Source organism: Parasteatoda tepidariorum, chromosome 10 (genome assembly GCF_043381705.1).
Source record: "Parasteatoda tepidariorum isolate YZ-2023 chromosome 10, CAS_Ptep_4.0, whole genome shotgun sequence".
Taxonomy (NCBI): Eukaryota; Metazoa; Arthropoda; class Arachnida; order Araneae; family Theridiidae; genus Parasteatoda; species Parasteatoda tepidariorum.
Genome location: NC_092213.1, coordinates 79,700,884 through 79,721,190, shown reverse-complemented (window position 1 = coordinate 79,721,190; position 20,307 = coordinate 79,700,884). Strand labels below are relative to the sequence as shown.

Genomic DNA, 20,307 nt, shown 5'->3' with positions numbered 1-20,307 from the left:
CCTTCTCATGTGCAACTCTGCTGCATTTTGCAAGATATTCTCCATATTTCAGACTTCATTTTCCACCCTCTGATATCGAACTGAAAAATCTCTTGATCATTTTATAATGGCTAATATAATCACGAAAAGAGTTCTTTGTCAGAAGCTAGTTATTTTTTGACGATCATTTGAAGTTCTTGAAAATTAGTTTGCATTTTGTTAACATATATAGTGCTTAAAAAATTTTTTTGAGTGCTTAAAAAATGCTTAAAAGGTGCTTAATTTTCGTTAAAAGATTTAGCTACGCACCCTGATTTAACTTTCAACATTTTTATGCCGTTTTCGACTGCGAATATTTATTTTAAGAAAGGCGAAACTCTCAAATACTTACAATTTTTTAATTATTTAATGCTCTTTTATTTCCTCTAAGAATTTTCGATGTACTTAACGCGCATTGACAGGGTGCGTAGTGTTTTTGAAAAGTGCTTAAAGGTGCTTATTTTAGATTTTCGTTTTTTAAAGGCCCTTAAAGGTGCTTTTTTCAATGGTTGCTTTTAAAAAGTGATTAATTTTCCCTTTTTTCAAAACGAGATTTTTCCTTTACCATGCTGATTTTCACTACGAATTATGCAAAAAAACACAGTTCACATTCAACGTTTTCACAATTAATTCAAACCCTATCTATTTCGGCGTATGGTCAATTCGTAGCGTATGAAATTCGTTTTACATGATTCAAAATTTCATGATTTTTGACAATTGTCAAATACAAGGCCAAAAGGATTTTTTTTTTGACATGTCGGTTAAAACAATATAAAACAGTCAATTGTCAAGAACTTCCCAACAATGTCTAATTATTTATGATATTTTCTTAAAGCGCTTAAAAACATTTTTTGAGTGCTTGAAAAGTGCTTAAAAGGTGCTTATTTTTTGTTGAATAATTTGGCTACGCACCCTAATTGAAAATACGTTCTCTTCCCTTGAAATAGCATCAATTTTTCACGAGTGTACGTACATGACGCATATTATTTACGAAAAAAATGTACATGTAATGGAAGTTTTTAATTATCTATTTTTCGTAATGGTTCGCTATACGTGATTTTAAATACGTAATTTCTATTAACGTTCAAATCATAGGGTCATTTTCATTACATCCATTGACGAACCCGCGATGATTTGTGCCCATCATATTCGAAAAATTATTTTCTAATTCTAAACTAACTGTTCTAAACTAACGTTAAAAGTAGTTGCAAGAAATCGCTACTAACTACTGTTATTTTATATCACAATACTCAATACACTACTATTTTTTTTTAAAAAAAAGTAGTACGCTACACTACAAACCACTGTGGGCCAGAAGACCATGATCTTTGGCCAAAAGTCAAAAATTAAATTTTCAACTAAAATATGTGAGCCCAAATTAAGTATTCATAATCATTCCAAACATTATATTTTACCTTTTTGACCGACGAGAGTACAATGTAATGAAAAATATGTTAAAAACATTTTTTTTAATGTAACTTTAAAATTTTTATTTCAGAAATATATATATTGGAATTTCACCTTACTGCTACATTTTTATCAGAGTAATTAGTCTGAAATGATAGTAAAATTTTTCAATGTGTTGGATTAGTTAATACTCTTGATAAACTTATAGTTTATATCTTATCATTTGACATTTTATAATGTTTGAATGACTTTCGAAACTTAGTTCCAAAAAGTTCCACGAGGTAATTAGCTAAACGTTTTTTTTTTTTTTTTGTCTTCTTTGATGTTTCTTCTTTTGAAAAAACCTGCCCCATTTTGCCCGTATTGCATGCAAAGGTGGACTAAATGTACCGAAAAACAAAATTATGTTTTTTTTCCTTCATGTTTTCGCATTATTTTGTAATTAATTAGCGTTATTTTGTAACATTACTTCGGAAATATAATTTGCTTTTCATTACTAATATAAAATTACGAAAATTATATTTTCGTTGCTAGATTTAATTATTTAAACGTACTATATTATTTTTTTTATTTTTGCTCGCCATATTTCGGCTGCCATTTTGTTTTTTTGGGTATTTTTAGTGTATTTCAAAATTTCAACTATTAATTCAATTTAACTGCACATAAAAACCCCTAAGTAAAAATCCCCAAATTTTGAAATTTTTTTATCAAAATACTAATTTTGGCCACGAAACAATGGATGCTGGCCCACTGTGCTACGTCCACAATCTGAATATTTGCATTAAATTTTGACTTCAAGTATATGTCTTCGGGGCACTTTTGGTTTTGATTATTTCTCCTGCATAATATTCACCCTTCTTGATCATTTCATATAAAATTTATCAAAAAACCATGCAAAGATTGCTCGGAAATATGGTTGCAAGTAAACATAGACTTACAATTAATAACTGAACGAAATGGTTGTAAAGATTAAGAAAGCTTTTTTTTTTTTTTTTGATTATTTCGAAACAAACAATCATTCATAAATGAAGTAACTTCATTTAATCAAATTGTTGCTTAACTTTTGAAGAATAAATATTTATTTATTTGTTTAAATGTTACTGTGAATGACAGAAATGGGTAGTTGCTGACTTCCACCGATGAATGTTGACGATCACATAGTCGCTTTAGTGAATGTCCTAAATATATACTAGGTCTAGTTAAGTGCCATTGCCCGGCATGCTTTACATCAATGTTTCTTTCAGGTTCAGTGCCACTGCCCACTATGCATTTAACCGGTATACCCTACACTGATGTTAAGGTTCAATGAAGCTATAAGACTAGAAAATTTTTAAGAACAGTAAAAGTTTTTAATTTCCTTTTTTTTCCATTTGAAAGTGCAAATATTTTTTGATTTCATTTTTTTAATTTTTCATATTGATGGAGAAAAAAAATTTCCAGCAGTTCTTGAGCGTAATGGAAACAGATTTAAAATTTGGTTACCACCCTGAATAACTTTTGATCAAATGATGGGATCTTCACGTTCTACGACTCAATCTTAATGGATTGAGGAGGTGACCGCAAGTATGCTAATTAATTAATGTAAAAGATATTTTGAGTTACAAAATCAGACACAAAAACGTACTTTATAGTTCATGTGAATCTTAAAAAAAATGTCGAACATTTAAAATTCGAATTCTCAGGAGCAACTCGATTGATTTTGCCCCGATTTTTCCGAGCATCAGACGTAGATCTTATTAACGCTCGGCTACAGAGGCATTCTCATTGCGTACGTTGACGGACGGGCCCGCGGAGAATTTGCACCAATTCGATTCGAAAAATATTTTGCGTTTGAACTTTGTTTCTTTATTTAACTAACGTTAAAAATAGCTGCCAGGAATCGCTACAAACTACTGTTTTTTTGTATTGCACTACTCACTATTCTATTTCTTTTAAAAAATAGTGCGCTACACTACAAACTACGGAAAAAAGTAGTGATTACAGCAGTTTCGCTACTTGTAGCGCGCTACTTCCGACCACTGCTTTGGAATAAGAGGGAGGGAAATGGATGGTAGCAGAATTCTCTAATAAAAATTTTAATTTAGCATTTCCGTATTGCTACTGTAACATATCAAACTGTATTAAGAAACAGTTCTTTGTTTTATTAAAAAAACATTTATTTCACACCACAACAAATACAGTAACAAATATAAAGTAACCGTAACGGGATAGTTAAATATTATAAAACAAACTAGAAAAACTCGTCAAATTCCAAAACAAACTTAACTCTAAAAAAAACAAAAACAACTCTGTTGTTATACAAAAATCTTCTAATTTTATCGTCTGCTTTTATTTTAATGCTTATCTCTTTATGTGTTTATTTTATTTTATTCATGCTTTTGCTAGCCCGTTATTTTTTTAATATTTTTACTTTCATTCATGCTTTTGCTAGCCAATTAATTTTTTAATATTTTTAGACTTTATACTACGTAAATAATGTGTAGAATGACATTATAAAACTATTGTTCCCTGCTTTACTCTGCTACAAAGAAAATTAAGTAAAATTATTTACTACGCTCGAAATCTGTCTCCTGCTTATTCCAAAAATAAAAATAAGATAATAACAGAAAATAGAAACTAATATTATATACCGATGCAAAATAATACTTCGGTAAACGCTAGATAATATTAGGTTGTATAGAATCTAATCTTAAGAGAAAACAAACACCTTTTGTTTCTTTCTAATATTATAGGTTGGGCAAAATAACGTCAATTTTTCTGATTTTCTGATATTATCTAATATTTTGCTCTATTTGGATTATTCAGAAAATATAAGTTCTAATTATTGTAATAGGTAAGAAAATTAGTCATTATTTTTAGCACAGAAACATTGGGAACAATTATTGCTGTTACTTTCCCTTTAACTGTTAATAAAGAATTACGGCAACAGTTGCTTGAACTACATTAGAAAATAACTTTATTTTTTTCTTTAGAATTAAAACGAAAAACAGTAGGGAACAACTTTTTAGTAATAAACGTTAATTACCACTTAAGTTTTCCTTCTTTTCATTGGAAAGTGATGCGCCTCACGTTTTTTGTTTTAGATCTATGAAAAAAAAGCATTTTCTCATTTTTAGTTTATCGTAAAAACTCATTTTCTTACAATTCTATTATATTTAAATATTTTAAAGCATTTTTTAAAATTTTTTCTTATTCGAAATTAGAAGTTAGAACAAAACAAGAAATACAATTATACCTCATTAGCAAAATCTTAAAGCTCTCACGTGTTTAGGCATAACAACCTCCATTAAAATGCCATATGTATATAATCCTTTATACGTTTCTGACAATATCGGATTTAAAGGGAAAAAAAAACTTCAACTTTCATTGTTTCACTTAATAAGCTACAAAGGAAGCAGCCATTTCTCAAATTCCGCCTCATAATTAAAGAGGATTAAATGATACGAGAACGAAGTTATAATTTTTAACGATACGAGATCGTTTGGCATATCTGATGGAATATTATGTCTCGAATATACTCCCTTGGAGAAACGTTGAATAACTCCTATAGAAAAATTACATTATTTAAAAATTAGGGATAATTTATTAAGACGTTGGTTTTTAATTAGGAGTAATGTGTGTAGCTTTAATTGAGCCCACTGGGAAGCTCTGCGTTAAGGAAAATTCCACACAACAGTTTGGAAACTTCCCTACAACTGCCCTGTGGGTATGCTATCAAATAAATATTTTTAAAAAATGAAATGATGTCTATCAAATATTGTAATTAGGAATAAGAATGAACTTTAAAATGAATAGACTTCAAATAATTAATTCCTTAAAAACTTTATAAATTTAATAAGGGTTTTAATGAGGGGTATTTATTTTTAGTAAATAGTTTAAGGAACATTTAATAATGTTTGTAATGTTTGTTAATAATGTTAAGGAACATTAAACAGAGTCTGCACAATTCGAAAGCTTAATATTTCGGCAAATTAAGCTGATTTTGGCTCCATTTTTATTGATTACCGCTCATGCGTTTGAGGCAGGAATGTTTTAATAGAAATTACTGCCACTTTTTGTCTAACTAGAGCACTCAGATCTGAACTGTGGCTCAGTGCCTAATCATAGCAATAAAAGTATCACATCCGCGGTTGCTCAGGGGATAGAGCGATTCCCAACGAGGTGACCCGGGTTCGAATCCCTGGTCGATTCGAATTTCGCATCTGGCTCGCACCGACCACAGTGCTGCCGTGAAATATCTTCAGTGGTAGACGGATCATGGGTTAGAGTCCCCTTGTCGTAAAGCTAACATTGCGAGGTTTTCGTGGTTTTCCTTTCCATGTAACACAAATGCGGTTTCCATCAAAAAATCCTTCAAAAGGCAAATTTCTCCCGATACTTAATCGAGGAGTTCCCCTCTATTCTGAATAGGGTTCAAAGTTAGAAGGCTACAGGGTTGAACACTGGTAGCCGTAAACTTAAAATTGGGTCGGCTGTTCAACGGCTGTTATAAAATAAAATAAAAATATCAATTATTTCCTAATCGTTAGAAGGAGAAGTTTTTTACGAATAGAATTAGCTGTCGCTTGTAATTTTGACCATTTTTCTACCAGTAGTGCACTGACCTTCAGTGTGATCTGCTGTATTGTACTGACCAAAGAGGTCTGAACCCTGCAATGTGTTGAGAAAAATAGTGTTTTTTCCACGTGATTGCTGACATATAAAGTGAGCAATCGGCATTTGCTTTGAGAAAAAATTCGGATAGATTGCTCAAATACATGTTGGAACTTTAAGCCTGATAATAATACAGATTGCAAATGTTTCCTAAAAGTTGAAAACAAGTTTATCTCCATTTTATAGTCAATCAAAATTTCAACAAACACACAACTGAAAAGAAAATTGTAAAAAAAAGTAAAAATCTTATAAATAATTATTTTTTTTCTCAAGTGGACTAAAAAGAAAAATAATAATTTGATTTTTGTTCGTTCGAATTTAAAACGAGAAACTCTCTATCCCCACCGAAAATTTCCTCCACATCTTTCGGAAGTGACACGCATTTCCTTTTGGGTATGAACAAAAATATTTATTCCTCTTTAAAAGTTTTTATAACTTTTTTTCTGCTATTAACCCTAAAACAATAGTCAAGCAATAACATATTTTAAATTGGAATTTAAATGAACAAGAAAAGTACTTGAAATTCGACACTCTCGATTATTCTCATAAGTATTTGGGTTCATATGTTTCCAAAATATATGCTGCGTTGCTCATATGTAGTCGTTCCATAACTCAAAAATGAAATCAAAATTTTAACCCATTAAGTGTCTGGAATTTATATTTCAGCGAAGAAAAATTTGAAATATTATTAAAATGTAACGAATTACGGTAGGCAGGATAAGAAATAATCACACCCAGTTTGATTGAAGGATATTCGCCTTACACATCTTTCTAATTTTCTACGGCAGTCAAACATATTTTAATGACCTTTTTCGTTTCTGAATCTCCTACTCATTATTTATTGATCCCCAAATGTACATAATTTTAAGTTCTTTTTTAATAATAATTTTTGAAAAAAATTGTCGATGAGCTTTTTATTCTGGACGCAGCTTGGAATGCGTATTTAAAAAAATTAATGCAGCTCGAAATGCGTGCTTAAGGAAATTAAGAAAGGTCGAACTGCATGTTTAAGGTGAACTGCATGTTTAAAAAAAGGAATACAGGCCGGAATGTGTGGTGAAAAAAATGAATTGCAGCTCGAAATGCATGTTTAAAAAAATGAGTACAGCTGGAAATGCGTGTTAAAAAAAATGAGTACAGCTGGAAATGCGTGTTTAAAAAAATGAATACAGCTCGAAATGCGTGTTTAAAAATGAATTTAGTTTGATATGCGTGTTTAAAAAATGAGTGCAGCTAAAAATGCGTGTTTAAAAAATGAATACAGCTCGAAATGCGTGTTTAAAAAAATGAATACAGCTCGAAATGCGTGTTTAAAAAATAAGTACAGCTGGGAATGCGTGTTTAAAAAAATGAGTACAGCTGGAAATGCGTGTTTAAAAAAATGAATACAGCTCGAAATGCGTGTGAAAGAAAATAGACATAATTCCGTTTTTTAAACTTCTCTTTTTTTGTTGAAAGAATGACTCCAGTTAAGTTCGTAATGTGATGTCGCGTGAATAACTTAAAAACATTTTCTTAAATTCGACTTTTTTTGAAAAGATATTCGAAATCTCTTTTTACAAGGTTGTCAGGGGTCCAGAAACGTATAATTGTGGTATTAAATAGACGTAGTATGAATTTTAGATTTTTTTAAAACAGTTCAATGTGCTGAATGCAAAGAGATACCTGAGAAGTTACATCTGTTATACCGAAGTCCATGTTTAAAAAAAAAAGGTAAGAATAAAATTCCTCCTGTAGTTGGTAAATTTGTGTTGAACAATGAAAAGGAGCATTTTGAGCCCGCTCATAACTTTAATTGAACTTTTTACAACTGAAAATAAAAATTTTAAACTAAAATGAAATTTCTAAGTTGTTGAAAAGTATAATAAGGTATTAATAAGGTCTTTAAGTGTTAAAAGGTCTTTCAATTCTATAATATAACCTCCAGAATTTAAAGTTAATGTTTTGTAACCCAAAATGAATTTTTCAATTATGATGAAATTTCTAAGTTTGGGAAAAGAGTGAAATTAAACATATTTCTTTTTTTTTGTTGCTAATTTATCAATAAATTTCATTATTTACCTTCAATTCAGAAATTTAACTTTCAGAATATCATAATTCAAAATGAGTTTTTCAATTATTGTGAGAATTTTTAATGGGTTGAAAGGAGTAAATTTAAATACCGTTCTTTTGTTTTCTTACATATTTTTAAAAAAAATTTTAATTTATCTTTTAGTTCTATAATTCATCTTTCATTATTTTTTTACTATTTAAAAGTAATTTTTCAACTATGATGGGATTTCTATGTTTGGAAAAAGATTGAAATTGAATGTTTTTTTTTTTTTTTTTTCACAATTTATCAATAAATTTTAAAGATTGCCTTTCAGTTCAAAAATTCAACTTTCGAAATCTCATAATTCAAAATGAGTTTTTTCAATTATGATTCAATTTTCAAATGAGTTTAAAGGAGTATACTTAAATACCTTTCCTTTGCTTTTTTTTAACATATTTTTAATAAATTTTATAATTTATTTTTAATTTTTNTTTTCAACTATGATGGGATTTCTAAGTTTGGAAAAAGATTGAAATTGAATGTTTTTCTTTCTTTTTTCACAATTTATCAATAAATTTTAAAGATTGGCTTTCAGTTCAAAAATTCAACTTTCGAAATCTCATAATTCAAAATGAGTTTTTTCAATTATGATTCAATTTTCAAATGAGTTTAAAGGAGTATACTTAAATACCTTTCCTTTGCTTTTTTTTACATATTTTTAATAAATTTCATAATTTATTTTTCATTTTTTTTTTACTATTTGAAATGAATCTTTCAACTCTGATGAAATTTTCAAGCTTGTGGAAAAGAGTGAAATTAAATATTTAAAAAAAAAATTTTTTTTGCAATTTATCAATAAATTTTATAATTTGGCTTTTAATTCAAAAATTCAACTTTTATAATGAGTTTTTCAATTATGATGCGTTTTTTTATGGGTTGAAAGGAAAAAATTTAAATACCTTTCTTTTGTTTTCGGACATATTTTTAATAAATTTCATAATTTATCTTTCAGTTCTAGAATTCATCTTTCATTTTTGTTAACTATTTAAAATGAATTTTTTAATTATGATGAAAATTATAATAAGGATGAATGAGTAAAATTTAATTAGCCTTTGATTTTACAATTTAACTTCTGAATTCAATTTAAAAAAATGCTCTTTCCTGCTATTTAAAATGAGTTTAATTGTGCCGAGAATGGTAAATATGAACATTTTTCCTGGAATTTCTCAAACCGGTCGGCTCCCTTGATTGGTTCGTTCTCTCTCACATCATCTCTTTAAAAGACGCACGCGCCGATTTCATCTCAACTCCAACAGGCTGATCCGGCCTCCCCTCCCCCCGAAAGGAAGTCCGGCCAATCAGAGTCCGGCACTCCAGTTAAATGCTTTAACAAGAAGGAAAGAAGCGTGTAATCCCGGAAGCACTCCGGTGATCGGTCTCTTCCCGTTTTCGGGAGCGGTTGAAGAGCATTCCGTTTCCGGAATTAATTGTTTGTTCCGCAAAACAATAAACAAACGATTTCATAGTTTTTACTTCCTTTCTCCAGTCTTCAAAGGAGTTTAATCAAATTAAAACAGAGCAACTTTATTTTTAATTGTATGAAAAATAGTCAAGATTTGGTTTGAATCATCAGTTTTAAGAAAGCTAAATTAGTTTAACTTTTTACAGTAAACTATAAACTACTGAACGATCGTTGAAACAATCAATCAGTCATCGGTGATATTTATGTAAAAATAAACTGATAAGACAATCAGTTTATAATTTACACATAAAAGGCACGTTTCTGATTTAATCACCTTTTCCAGATTTGTCTTTTTGATCCTTTTTGATCCCAAATGGGATTTCTTTCAAGTCTGTATACTTTTTTTCTTCTATTTTATCTAGAATTCTATTAAATATAATAATCCTGCATTAAGATAATATTCTAATTTATTGACTAAACCAAGAAGAAAAGGAAATATGCTATTAAATAACTAACTTCTGTATGGTGACTTCCATAAAATCAAAAAGAAGAAAAGAAAAACTACGAAAATAACTTCTAAATAGTAACTTTTACTAAATAAAAAGAAGAATAGAAAACGATGCTTTTAAGACAGAATAAAACATGAAAAAAGAGGACAATTCTACTTTTACGCAAACTTTCAACTAATTACTCTTGTTGTTTCTCCAATTGCATTTCTAATAACTTTATAGGCGTTCTTCGTGGAATTTCTTTTTACAAATTGTCAAAAAAATATTTGAAAGAAGTATGCAGAACTAAACCACCAATAAAATTTATTTCTAAACATTATGAAACCAATAGGCTTAAACTCTTCTTAGTCTAAGAGAGTGAAGGTATTTAGAACTATTCCGTTGTTGCAGTGTTACAACTCATCCGCAAACGATAATTTGTAACTGTATCGTTTTAAATTTTTGGAACGATTTTGAACTTAAAAAGAAAGAAAAAAAAACAATGTTGTGTAGTGACAGTGGTGACTCATCTGGCTCGCATAAGCATGGCAATGATTCCAAATGTGGTAGCAAACCCCTGCCAGCTCATTCAATTGACGCCATTCTAGGCTTGAAATATCAAGAACACAACTCAACAGAAAACAGAGAAACAGACGATTCTCAAAAGAAAGAGGAAGACGATGACAATTCCGTAAACGATTACGATGAGATTGATGTGGAAGACAGGGAAAGAGATGATGGTGCTATACGCTTCTTCCCAACTAATGGAAGGCAAAAAATTAGGGATGGTAAGTTTTTTTTTCTTTAGTTTTATTGGGTTAAGGGGAAACAGTTTTGAACCTTTTTAAAAGATAGAGGAGCGCTGTAGCATTTTCGGACAATTTTAGATAATTACCTTTTTATGCAGAAAGTAATAAATCAAATTACTTAAGAAATTATATGAGAAATACATTATAATTTTTTTATTGTTGATTTTTTGAGAAGGATTTGTGTTATACATTTCAGATATACTGTAAAAGCTCAACATTTAACGAGAAGTTCACAATAACGACAAATGTCACCGACTAGATGTATGTAAAATTGTATGTTCTTAACGATTTAAAGCCTTCCGCTATCGGTGACAAGTATCTGCTGCTATGTGAAACATTTTCAAATGGAACTCATTCTCATTTATCAATACAGAAAAACGAAAAATTGTTTTTATTCAGGAGATTTTTAATATACTTCCTATTTGTATTTATTTTTAACGTATTGTATTACAATGTTAACCCCAATCAATACACGAACATAAGCAAGTGTAAATCGGTTACATCCGCGTAAAAACAATCAAGCTGTATAGTATTACCTGATAATTAAGATTTTACATAGAATCTTATAGTGCGGCTAATAATTTGGCCAGGAACTGTAAGTATTTTTAATCAAAATAGTTGTTCAATATGAAAGAAAAGAAAGACAAATAGTAATAAATTTTTCTTTTTTTTGTTGTCTATTTTATTGCTATTTTAACAATTCCATCTGCTACTGTTAGTGAATTTTTATTGTATACATCTTTGTTCTTTTAAATTAAGAAAAGTTACGCCCATCAGCAGACTTGATTCCGAACAACATTTTTGATGAATATGAATGCTCTGAGGATATTTTCAAAAATAAACACCTCTTACTAGTTAAAATATTAAAGTATTTTGCCACCCGAAATCGTAAAAACTAAGGGTCCTTGATTGATTAAATATCAAATTACATATGACATTAAAACAAAAAATTACATTAACTGCATGTAAAATTTTAATTGCAAATCAACTCGTTCTGTATTTATAAATAGTTCTACTCTAAACACAAAAAGTTCCATGGGGGTGCGCAGTCTTGAGCCCTTGCTTTACACCGTGGATCATCTACTAATATTGATAATTGAGTCCTTTTTCTTAGCTTGTTATAAAAAAAGTGAGTTTTTCCTTAAGAAAATTTTTGATTTATTTTTTTTAAAAATATGCTACAATCCCTGTTTTATCCTGAGCAAATTTGACACCAAGTTTTAAAGAATACTCACAAAATTTTCAAAGTTTAGTAAAAATACTGAAAACAAAAAAAAAAAAAAATAATACACCCATTTTCTAAACTGGAATCATTTTCCAGTATTTTGTTTAAATATATTTATACGAATTAATGTTTAGTTTGTCTCAACTCCGTTTTATATTCAAATCAATTAATAATTTGGTTGTTTATTTTACTTGCTCAAAATATATTTTTTTTTATAAAAATTAAACAACGATTTTTACTTTTTAATTTAAAAAGTACTTTTTAAATTTAAATTTCTTTAAGTTTTTTAGGGCTTTAAAGAGAGTATGTTTGACTGCTTACTTATGAACATGAATTTCATGAATTTTACACTGTGCACTAGTCATTATACTATAGTCGAAGTCGTTTATAACGAGCTCGGATTTAACGAGGGAAACGAGAATATTTGGTTGGATCAATGTTAAGTCTAAAGTCTATGGAACAGAAGTCGCTTTTAAAGAGCAAGACCCGGTTTTAGCGAGCAATATTTTTCTGTCTTGTAATCTTTTTTCTCATCTTTCTAGTCTTTCTGTCTTATCTTTTTTTCAAAATGATAAGAAATGTGCGAGAAATCGAAAAAAAACAAACAACCGCGAAATCTCTTTTTTCTTCACAATTTAGATCTTAGTAAAATTAAAAACTATTCGAAGTTTTTGCATTGTTTACCAATGTTTGCATACAAAAAATTTCTGCGCTTATGTTAAATTCCAGTTAGAAATTCAGAATCCTAATTTAATTATTTCTTAAGTTATGGAACGTCGGAAAATGTCGTATATTGATGCTTGCCATACAAAATCAAAACTACCTCTATATCCTCGATTGAATTTGGAAATTCTTGCAATTAAAACTTATTTTTCATGAAGTAGCTAAAGAAAATAAAATCAAAGCTAAACGTAAGGCAAAGTTAAATTTTTTTCTAAATATTTCAAAAAATTATAATCTTACTAAGAACATGAACATTTTTCTTTATATTTCCAATGTTGAAGTCCACAAGGACAGTCATATTTGTCCAAACTCTACTACCTTGGACATCTTACAATGAAATGGTTCTTATATCAAGCTTTTTTTGAAAAAAAATTTTTAGACCAAGCAAAATTAATTCTTTTTAATTGGCAGTTCGTATTAAGGAGAATAATATTTGTGTTTATACTTATCTACCTTAGTTCTGTTTTCAAACGTAAGTGCTATAGGATTTTATTAATTCCTAATATTAGTTCACACTCTCTCTATATCTTGTTCAAATTTTCAATCGCTAATAAAATACTTGTGGCGGCACTAACTTTGGACTTTTGTGATCTGGCAACTAAACAAAAAGATTCAGTTTAGTTTTCTGTAACAAAGAGATCGAGTTTAGCTTTTGTGTTCTACTAGAGATAACGTCAGCGATCTTTGTCTATAGTTGTGTTCTAATATTTCCACGAATATTATTTTACTTGTTAAATGTTATATTAAAGTTGTTAAGTTTTTACTGCTCTTATTTCATTTACTTAAAGCATTAGTTTCAATTACATGGAATTATATATCTGCAAAATACTTTTTATTCATCCATTTCAGTTCAAATACATTTTTTTGAATTTGTAGTAGATGACACTTGATGTTAATACAGTTCTTCTTTCAAATATTAATTCATTCATTAAATAGGGATGAACGAAAAACGAAATGGAATTTCCTGATGGGTAAAGCGTTAGTCATTATTTTAAATTTTACTATAAGCGATTCAGTTTTTCACATATTTTAAAGATAACATCAGTGATCATTTCTAACTTATAGCTCTATTTGAACAAAACAATAGTTTGTTGCACACATTTAAATATTGCATTATTTTATATTCGCTGTGTCAGATCAATTCAATTGGGTATAATATGAAAAAAGCACAACTACTTCCACTTACTAGGAATAACATTTACCTTTTAGTTTAATTAATAAACTGAGTTTTAAATATGTTTACTAAATTCATAAACTTCGGTAAAACAACACTATAAATTATTTCCAAAGGAACTAGACTAATACAATTCCAACCTGGCGAGTAGCGACTTATAACAAGACACTNCGATGAGATTGATGTGGAAGACAGGGAAAGAGATGATGGTGCTATACGCTTCTTCCCAACTAATGGAAGGCAAAAAATTAGGGATGGTAAGTTTTTTTTTCTTTAGTTTTATTGGGTTAAGGGGAAACAGTTTTGAACCTTTTTAAAAGATAGAGGACCGTTGTAGTATCTTAGACCAATTTTAGATAATTTCCTTTTTACGCAGAAAGTAATAAATCAAATTACTTAAGAAATTATATGAGAAATACATTATAATTTTTTTGATTGTTGATTTTTTGAGAATGATTTGCGTTACACATTTCCGATATACTGTAAAAGTTCAACATTTAACGAAAAGTCCACTATAACGACAAATGTCACCTAGAAACTGATGCAAAAATTGTATGCTCTTAACAATTTAAAGCCTTCCGCTATCGGTGACAAGTATCTGCTGCTATGTGAAACATTTTCAAATTGAACTCATTCTCATTTATCAATACAGAAAAACGAAAAATTGTTTCCTTATTACAATTTTAACTCAGTATTTTTCATAAAGCAATGTGTGGGTAAACACCGGCTAAGTTATCTTCTTCCTAACATTAAAAAAACTTCATTTTCATCTTGCAAAAATTTGTTACCTTACGGAAACTTATTGTTCATACATTCTTGCTGTAGACATTTCTACCTTTCAGAATGTACAGAACTAAATAATTTACTCTTAAATCCGTAGGCAAAAACAGTTTACTCTAGATACAGTCCCTGTCCAAATTATTAGACGCACTATAAGATTCTATGTGAAATCTTAATTATCAGGCGATACTCTATACAGCTTTATTGTTTTTACGCGGTTTGCACTTGTTTACGTTAGTAAATCAATTGGTTAAATTAGACGATATCAATATAGAATATTTATTATATCATGTATTATATTAGTATATTATAATAATTAGACCAAATGATTAGACGCACTGCAGTTTTTTAATAATGACATGCTTTGCGCGCATTTATATGCTATAGTTTTATATTTAAACATACATGTAATGGGTTTTTATTCAGGAGATTTTTTATATTCTTTCTATTTGTATTTATTTTTAACGTATTGCACTACAATGTTAACCCCAGTCAATACACGAACATAAGCAAGTGCAAACCGGTTTCAGTCGCGTGCAAACAATAAAGTTGTATAGTATCACCTGATAATTAAGATTTTACATAGAATCTTATAGTGTGTCTAATAATTTGGCCAGGGGTTGTAAGTATTTTCAATCAAAATAGTTGTTCAATATGAAAGAAAAGAAAGACAAATAATAATAAATTTTTTTTTTTTTTGTCTATTTTATTGCTATTTTAACAATTCCATCTGCTACTGTTAGCGATTTTTTTATTGAATACATCCTTTTTTTTTTTTTTTTTTTTTTTTAAAAATTAAGAAAAATTCGGTCCTGCAGCAGAATTGATTCTTAGCAACATTTTTGATAAATATGAATGCTCTGAGGATATTTTCAAAAAAAAAACAAAAAAAAACACCTCTTACTAGTTAAAATATTAAATTATTTTGCCACCCGAAATCGTAAAAACTAAGGGTCCTTGATTGATTAAATATCAAATTACATATGACATTAAGACAAAAAAGTACATTAACTGCATGTAAAATTTTAATTGCAAATTAACTCGTTCTGCATTTGTAAATAGTTCTACTCCAAACATAAAAAGTTACATGGGGGTGCGCAGTCTTGAGCCTTTGCTACACACCGTGGATCATCTACTAATATTGATAACACTTATTTTGAGTCCTTTTTCTTAGCTTGTTAGTTAAGAAGTCTAGTGAGTTTTTCCTTACGAAAATTTTTGATTTATTTTTTTTTAAAAATATGCTGCAACCCCTGCTTTATTCTGAGCAAATTTGACACCAAGTTTTAAGGAATACTCACAAAATTTTCGAAGTTTAGTAAAATTACTGGAAACAAAAAGAAATAATGCACCCATTTTCAAAACTGGAAACATTTTCCAGTATTTTGTTTAAATATATTTATACGAATTAATGTTTTTGAACAAGTTTGTCTCAACTCCGTTTTATATTCAAATCAATTAATAATTTGGTTATTTATTTTATTTGCACAAAATATATTCTTTTTTATAAAAATAAAAATCACTTTTACTTTTTAATTTAAAAAGTACTTTTTAAATTTAAATTTCTTTAAGTTTTTTAAGGCTTCAAAGAGAGTATGATTGACTGCTTACTTATGAACATGAATTTCATGAATTTTACCGTGTGCACTAGTCATTATACTATCTCATTTTTTCTTCACAATTTAGATCTTAATAAAATTAAAAACTATAAGAAGTTTTTGCATTGTTTGCCAGTGTTTGCACAAAAAAAATGTTAAAAAAAAAAGTGTTGGCATTCAAACTTTTTTTGTTTGAACTCATGTTAAACTTGTGTAAGAAATTCAGAATCCTAAGTTAAATATTTCTTAAGTTACGGAACGTGTTAATATTTGTTAAGTATAGAAAATGTTGTATATTGGTGCTTCCCATACAAAATCAAAACTACCTCTATATCCTCGATTGAATTTGGAAATTCTTGCAATTAAAACTTATTTTTCATGAAGTTTTCAAGTAGCTAAAGAAAGTGAAATCAAAGCTAAACTTGAGACAAAGTTAATATTTTTTTGAAATATTTCAAAAATTTATAATTTTACTAAGAACAAGGAACATTTTTCTTCATATTTCTAATGTTGAAGTTCACAAGGATAGTCCATATTTGTCCAAACTGTACTACCTTGGACATCTTACGATGAAATGGTTCTTATATCAAGCCTTTTTTGAAATTTTTTTTTAGCAGTTCGTATTAAGGAGAATAATAATATTTGTGTTTATATTTATCTACCTTAGTTCTGTAAACGTAAGTGCTATAGTATTTTATTAATTCCTAAGTTCACACTCTGCCTATATCTTGTTCAAATTTTCAATCGCTAATAAAATACTTTTTATTCATCCCTCAAGTTCAAATACATTTTTTTGAACTTGTAGTGTATGACACTTGATGTTAATACAGTTTTTTTTTCAAATATTAATTCATTCATTAAATAGGGATGAACGAAAAACGAAATTGAATTTTCTGATGGGTTAAGCGTTAGTCATTGTTTTAAATTTTACTATAAGCGATTCAGTTTTTCACATATTTTAAATATAACATCAGTGATCATTTCTAACTTATAGCTCTATTTGAACAAAACAATAGTTTATTGCACACATTCAGAGCCGGATTATACCTTTCGTTTTTGGGCCGTCCCCTCCTTCACCCACTCCTCCCCTCTTTTCAAAATATATGCTAAAATTTTCTTGCACATTTCTTTTTACATTTTTATTAATATGGATTTTAATTTACAAATTTGTTTATCGAACTTTATCTGCAATACCGACATACTGCTGATATTGCAGTCGATATCGATAATACCATTATGATTAGTTCGATCGATAACTATATTAAAGATAAACTAGTGAATACTTTTCCTAACGTTCATATTGCATTAAGAATATATTTGTCGATTCTTGGATCAAATGCAGAAGGAGAAAGATCTTTCTCCAGGTTAAAATTGATAAAAAATATTTGCGTTCAACAATGAATCAAGATCGTTTGGCATCGCTCGCACTTATGTCTATTGAATACGACATTTTGCGTAGTTTGGAATTCGACAGCATAATGCAAGATTTCGTTGAATCCAAAAATCGCAAAGAAGTAATATCATAAGATTCTGCAAAATAATTTATTACCGAAAAATATTATATTTTTATTTGTACACTTGATGTTAATACAGTTTTTTTCAAATATTAATTCATTAATTCAATTTATTAATTTTAGTTTCATATGGGAGAAATTTTTTTTATTATTTAATAAAAAGTAATTAAAAAATTTATGGACAAGGACAGTTTATTCACAATTTGTATGATAAAATTCAGGGCTTTGAACGCAAATTAAAATTGTGGAAACAGCATCTTTTGCCGAATAATGTGTCTCACTTTCCACATTTAGAAAAAGAAAACGTTACTACTTCTCAAAAATACGCACAATACGTAGACATTTTAATCAACGAATTTCAATTACGATTCCAAATGTTCAAAGCCGAGAAGACAGTGGTTTCCATGAAAATGTTTTCCTCGCCATTTAATATCGATGTGGATACGGTTCCCGAAGACTTTCAAATGGAAGTGATTGACATGCAGAATAATACAGATTTAAAAAATGTATTTTTCTCAATAAACATAGAAAATTTTTATAAATCGTATGTGAGCTCTGAGAAATGTCCGCTTTTGACGAAAAGTGCAAAGCAAATGATGTCTCTGTTCGGAAGTACGTATGTTTGGGAACAATTATTTTCAACCATGAAATTAATCAAAGATGACCACCGATCAAGACTGAGTGATGCACGATTAGAAAGTTGCGTACCTCATCAATTCCGGCTGATATTGATCAGCTTGTATCGAAAAAACAGTGCCAAATTTCTCATTAAAAATTTCAAGTAAATTCGTTTTATTGTTCTTTTCTTGTTTGTTTTTATTTTGCATTAAAATTTGTGTATGAAATCTTAGCTTTTTTTAAAATTATATATTTTTTTATTCTAATGTTTATTATAAATAAAGTTTTGTAAATTATTAATAAGTGTTACTTTATATGCGGCCCGCCGAAAAATTTTAAATTTTTAATTGGCCCGTAGATTAAAAAGGTTGCTCACCCCTGCCCTAGATAGTACCCGTTTTACAGATACTATACTATACTAGGCTGTACAGGTACTATGAATATAGCAATTCTTCCATTGGGAGCCTCAGACATTTACACTAGTTCAACACGAGTACTCGAGTACCAAGGTACAACAATCTCCCTTATTTTTCATTTTTCTGTGCTGATATACCATCTGATAAATATACAAAATTGCAAACAAATTTTATAGTCTTCTTGCAAAAGTTTAAAAAAATTTTGTTTTAAATTTTTTATGTAACTGAAAATATTGTGCTTTAACGTAGAAGTGTTCAAATTAAGGAACTTAATTATGGAACTCAAAATCATTAAGGAATGATTGCTGTACCCAACCGACGAAAATGCAGTCGGAACTGTATTTAACGAAGTTGCTAAATCCCGATAAAAAGTTCGTTATATGGAAAATTCGTTAACTAGAAAATCACCTTTTGAAATACTTAAACAACACAAAACAGGTTTTAAATTCATAAGCAATAGATATAGTTAAAATAGGAATTGATACACCTTTATCTTTTAAACTAATATCTACTATTTATTTTATGCATCTTAGCCATAAAAGAAATCTACATGGGAAGCAAGCATAGAGCAAAAACATTATCCAGTGTTACACTATCATGCTATATTCATTTTTAACTAAAAAAAAACTAAATTTATGTATACAATTATAACTGCATTTATAATAAAAGTAATTTTAAACATACATTACCACATGTGTTCTAAAGTTTAGTTGCTATTGATAAAATCCGTTAATTTTGTCTGAGTTTTTCGTTTGAAATGCAAACAAAAAGGGAAAGAGATTAAACTGCTTTCTCTAAAAGTTAAGTGGCTTCGAAAACCAATTCAAGGCCATTTCCCCCATAAAATGCGTTAACAAGTTTGAAATGTTCTGAAATATTTTGGGAAATAGGGAAAGTGGATCTCAAAGAAAAGTTCGTTAAATAGAAACTTTTGCTTCGCTATTTGGAAGTTATTTTATGAAGAAATTTCTAAAATGTTCTTGGTTCCTCTAAAAAACTCGCAAAATGGAAGTTCGTTGAATAGAAGTCTGACTATATATCGCAGTTAGAATAAAGCTATAGTACTAAAATAGAGTAAGAAACTTTATAATTTTCTTTGAAAGTAATTTCAATTAACATTATAAAAAAACTCCGAAATTATAACAATAAAATTTTAAAATGTTGAGACAGTTACTCATAATGTTTAAAGATTGAAATCTTTTGAGATTTAAATTTTATTGAACGAAAGTTTTCATAATGAAAACATGTTCTTCACAAATAAATTGCGAGGCTTTCTTTTAAAAAAAAATGAATGAAGATTGTAGGAAGTTTACCTAGAGTATAAAAACAAGAAAATTAGTTTTTTTTCAAAGAAAATCGAAATCTTATTGTAATTTAATTTTATTAAAGT

General features: G+C 28.8%; 1 protein-coding gene across 1 annotated transcript in view; it reads left to right on the top strand.

Moving 5' to 3' along the window:
- Positions 1-10,562: 10,562 nt before the first annotated feature.
- Positions 10,563-20,307, top strand: part of LOC107443277 (retinal homeobox protein Rx-B-like) — a 45,799-nt gene continuing 36,054 nt past the window's right edge. The window contains exons 1-3 of the mRNA XM_071187036.1: positions 10,563-10,848; positions 13,276-13,289; positions 14,143-14,248. Of these exons, the coding sequence (XP_071043137.1) occupies positions 10,563-10,848; positions 13,276-13,289; positions 14,143-14,248 (406 nt within the window). The remainder of the gene's footprint in view (positions 10,849-13,275; positions 13,290-14,142; positions 14,249-20,307) is intronic.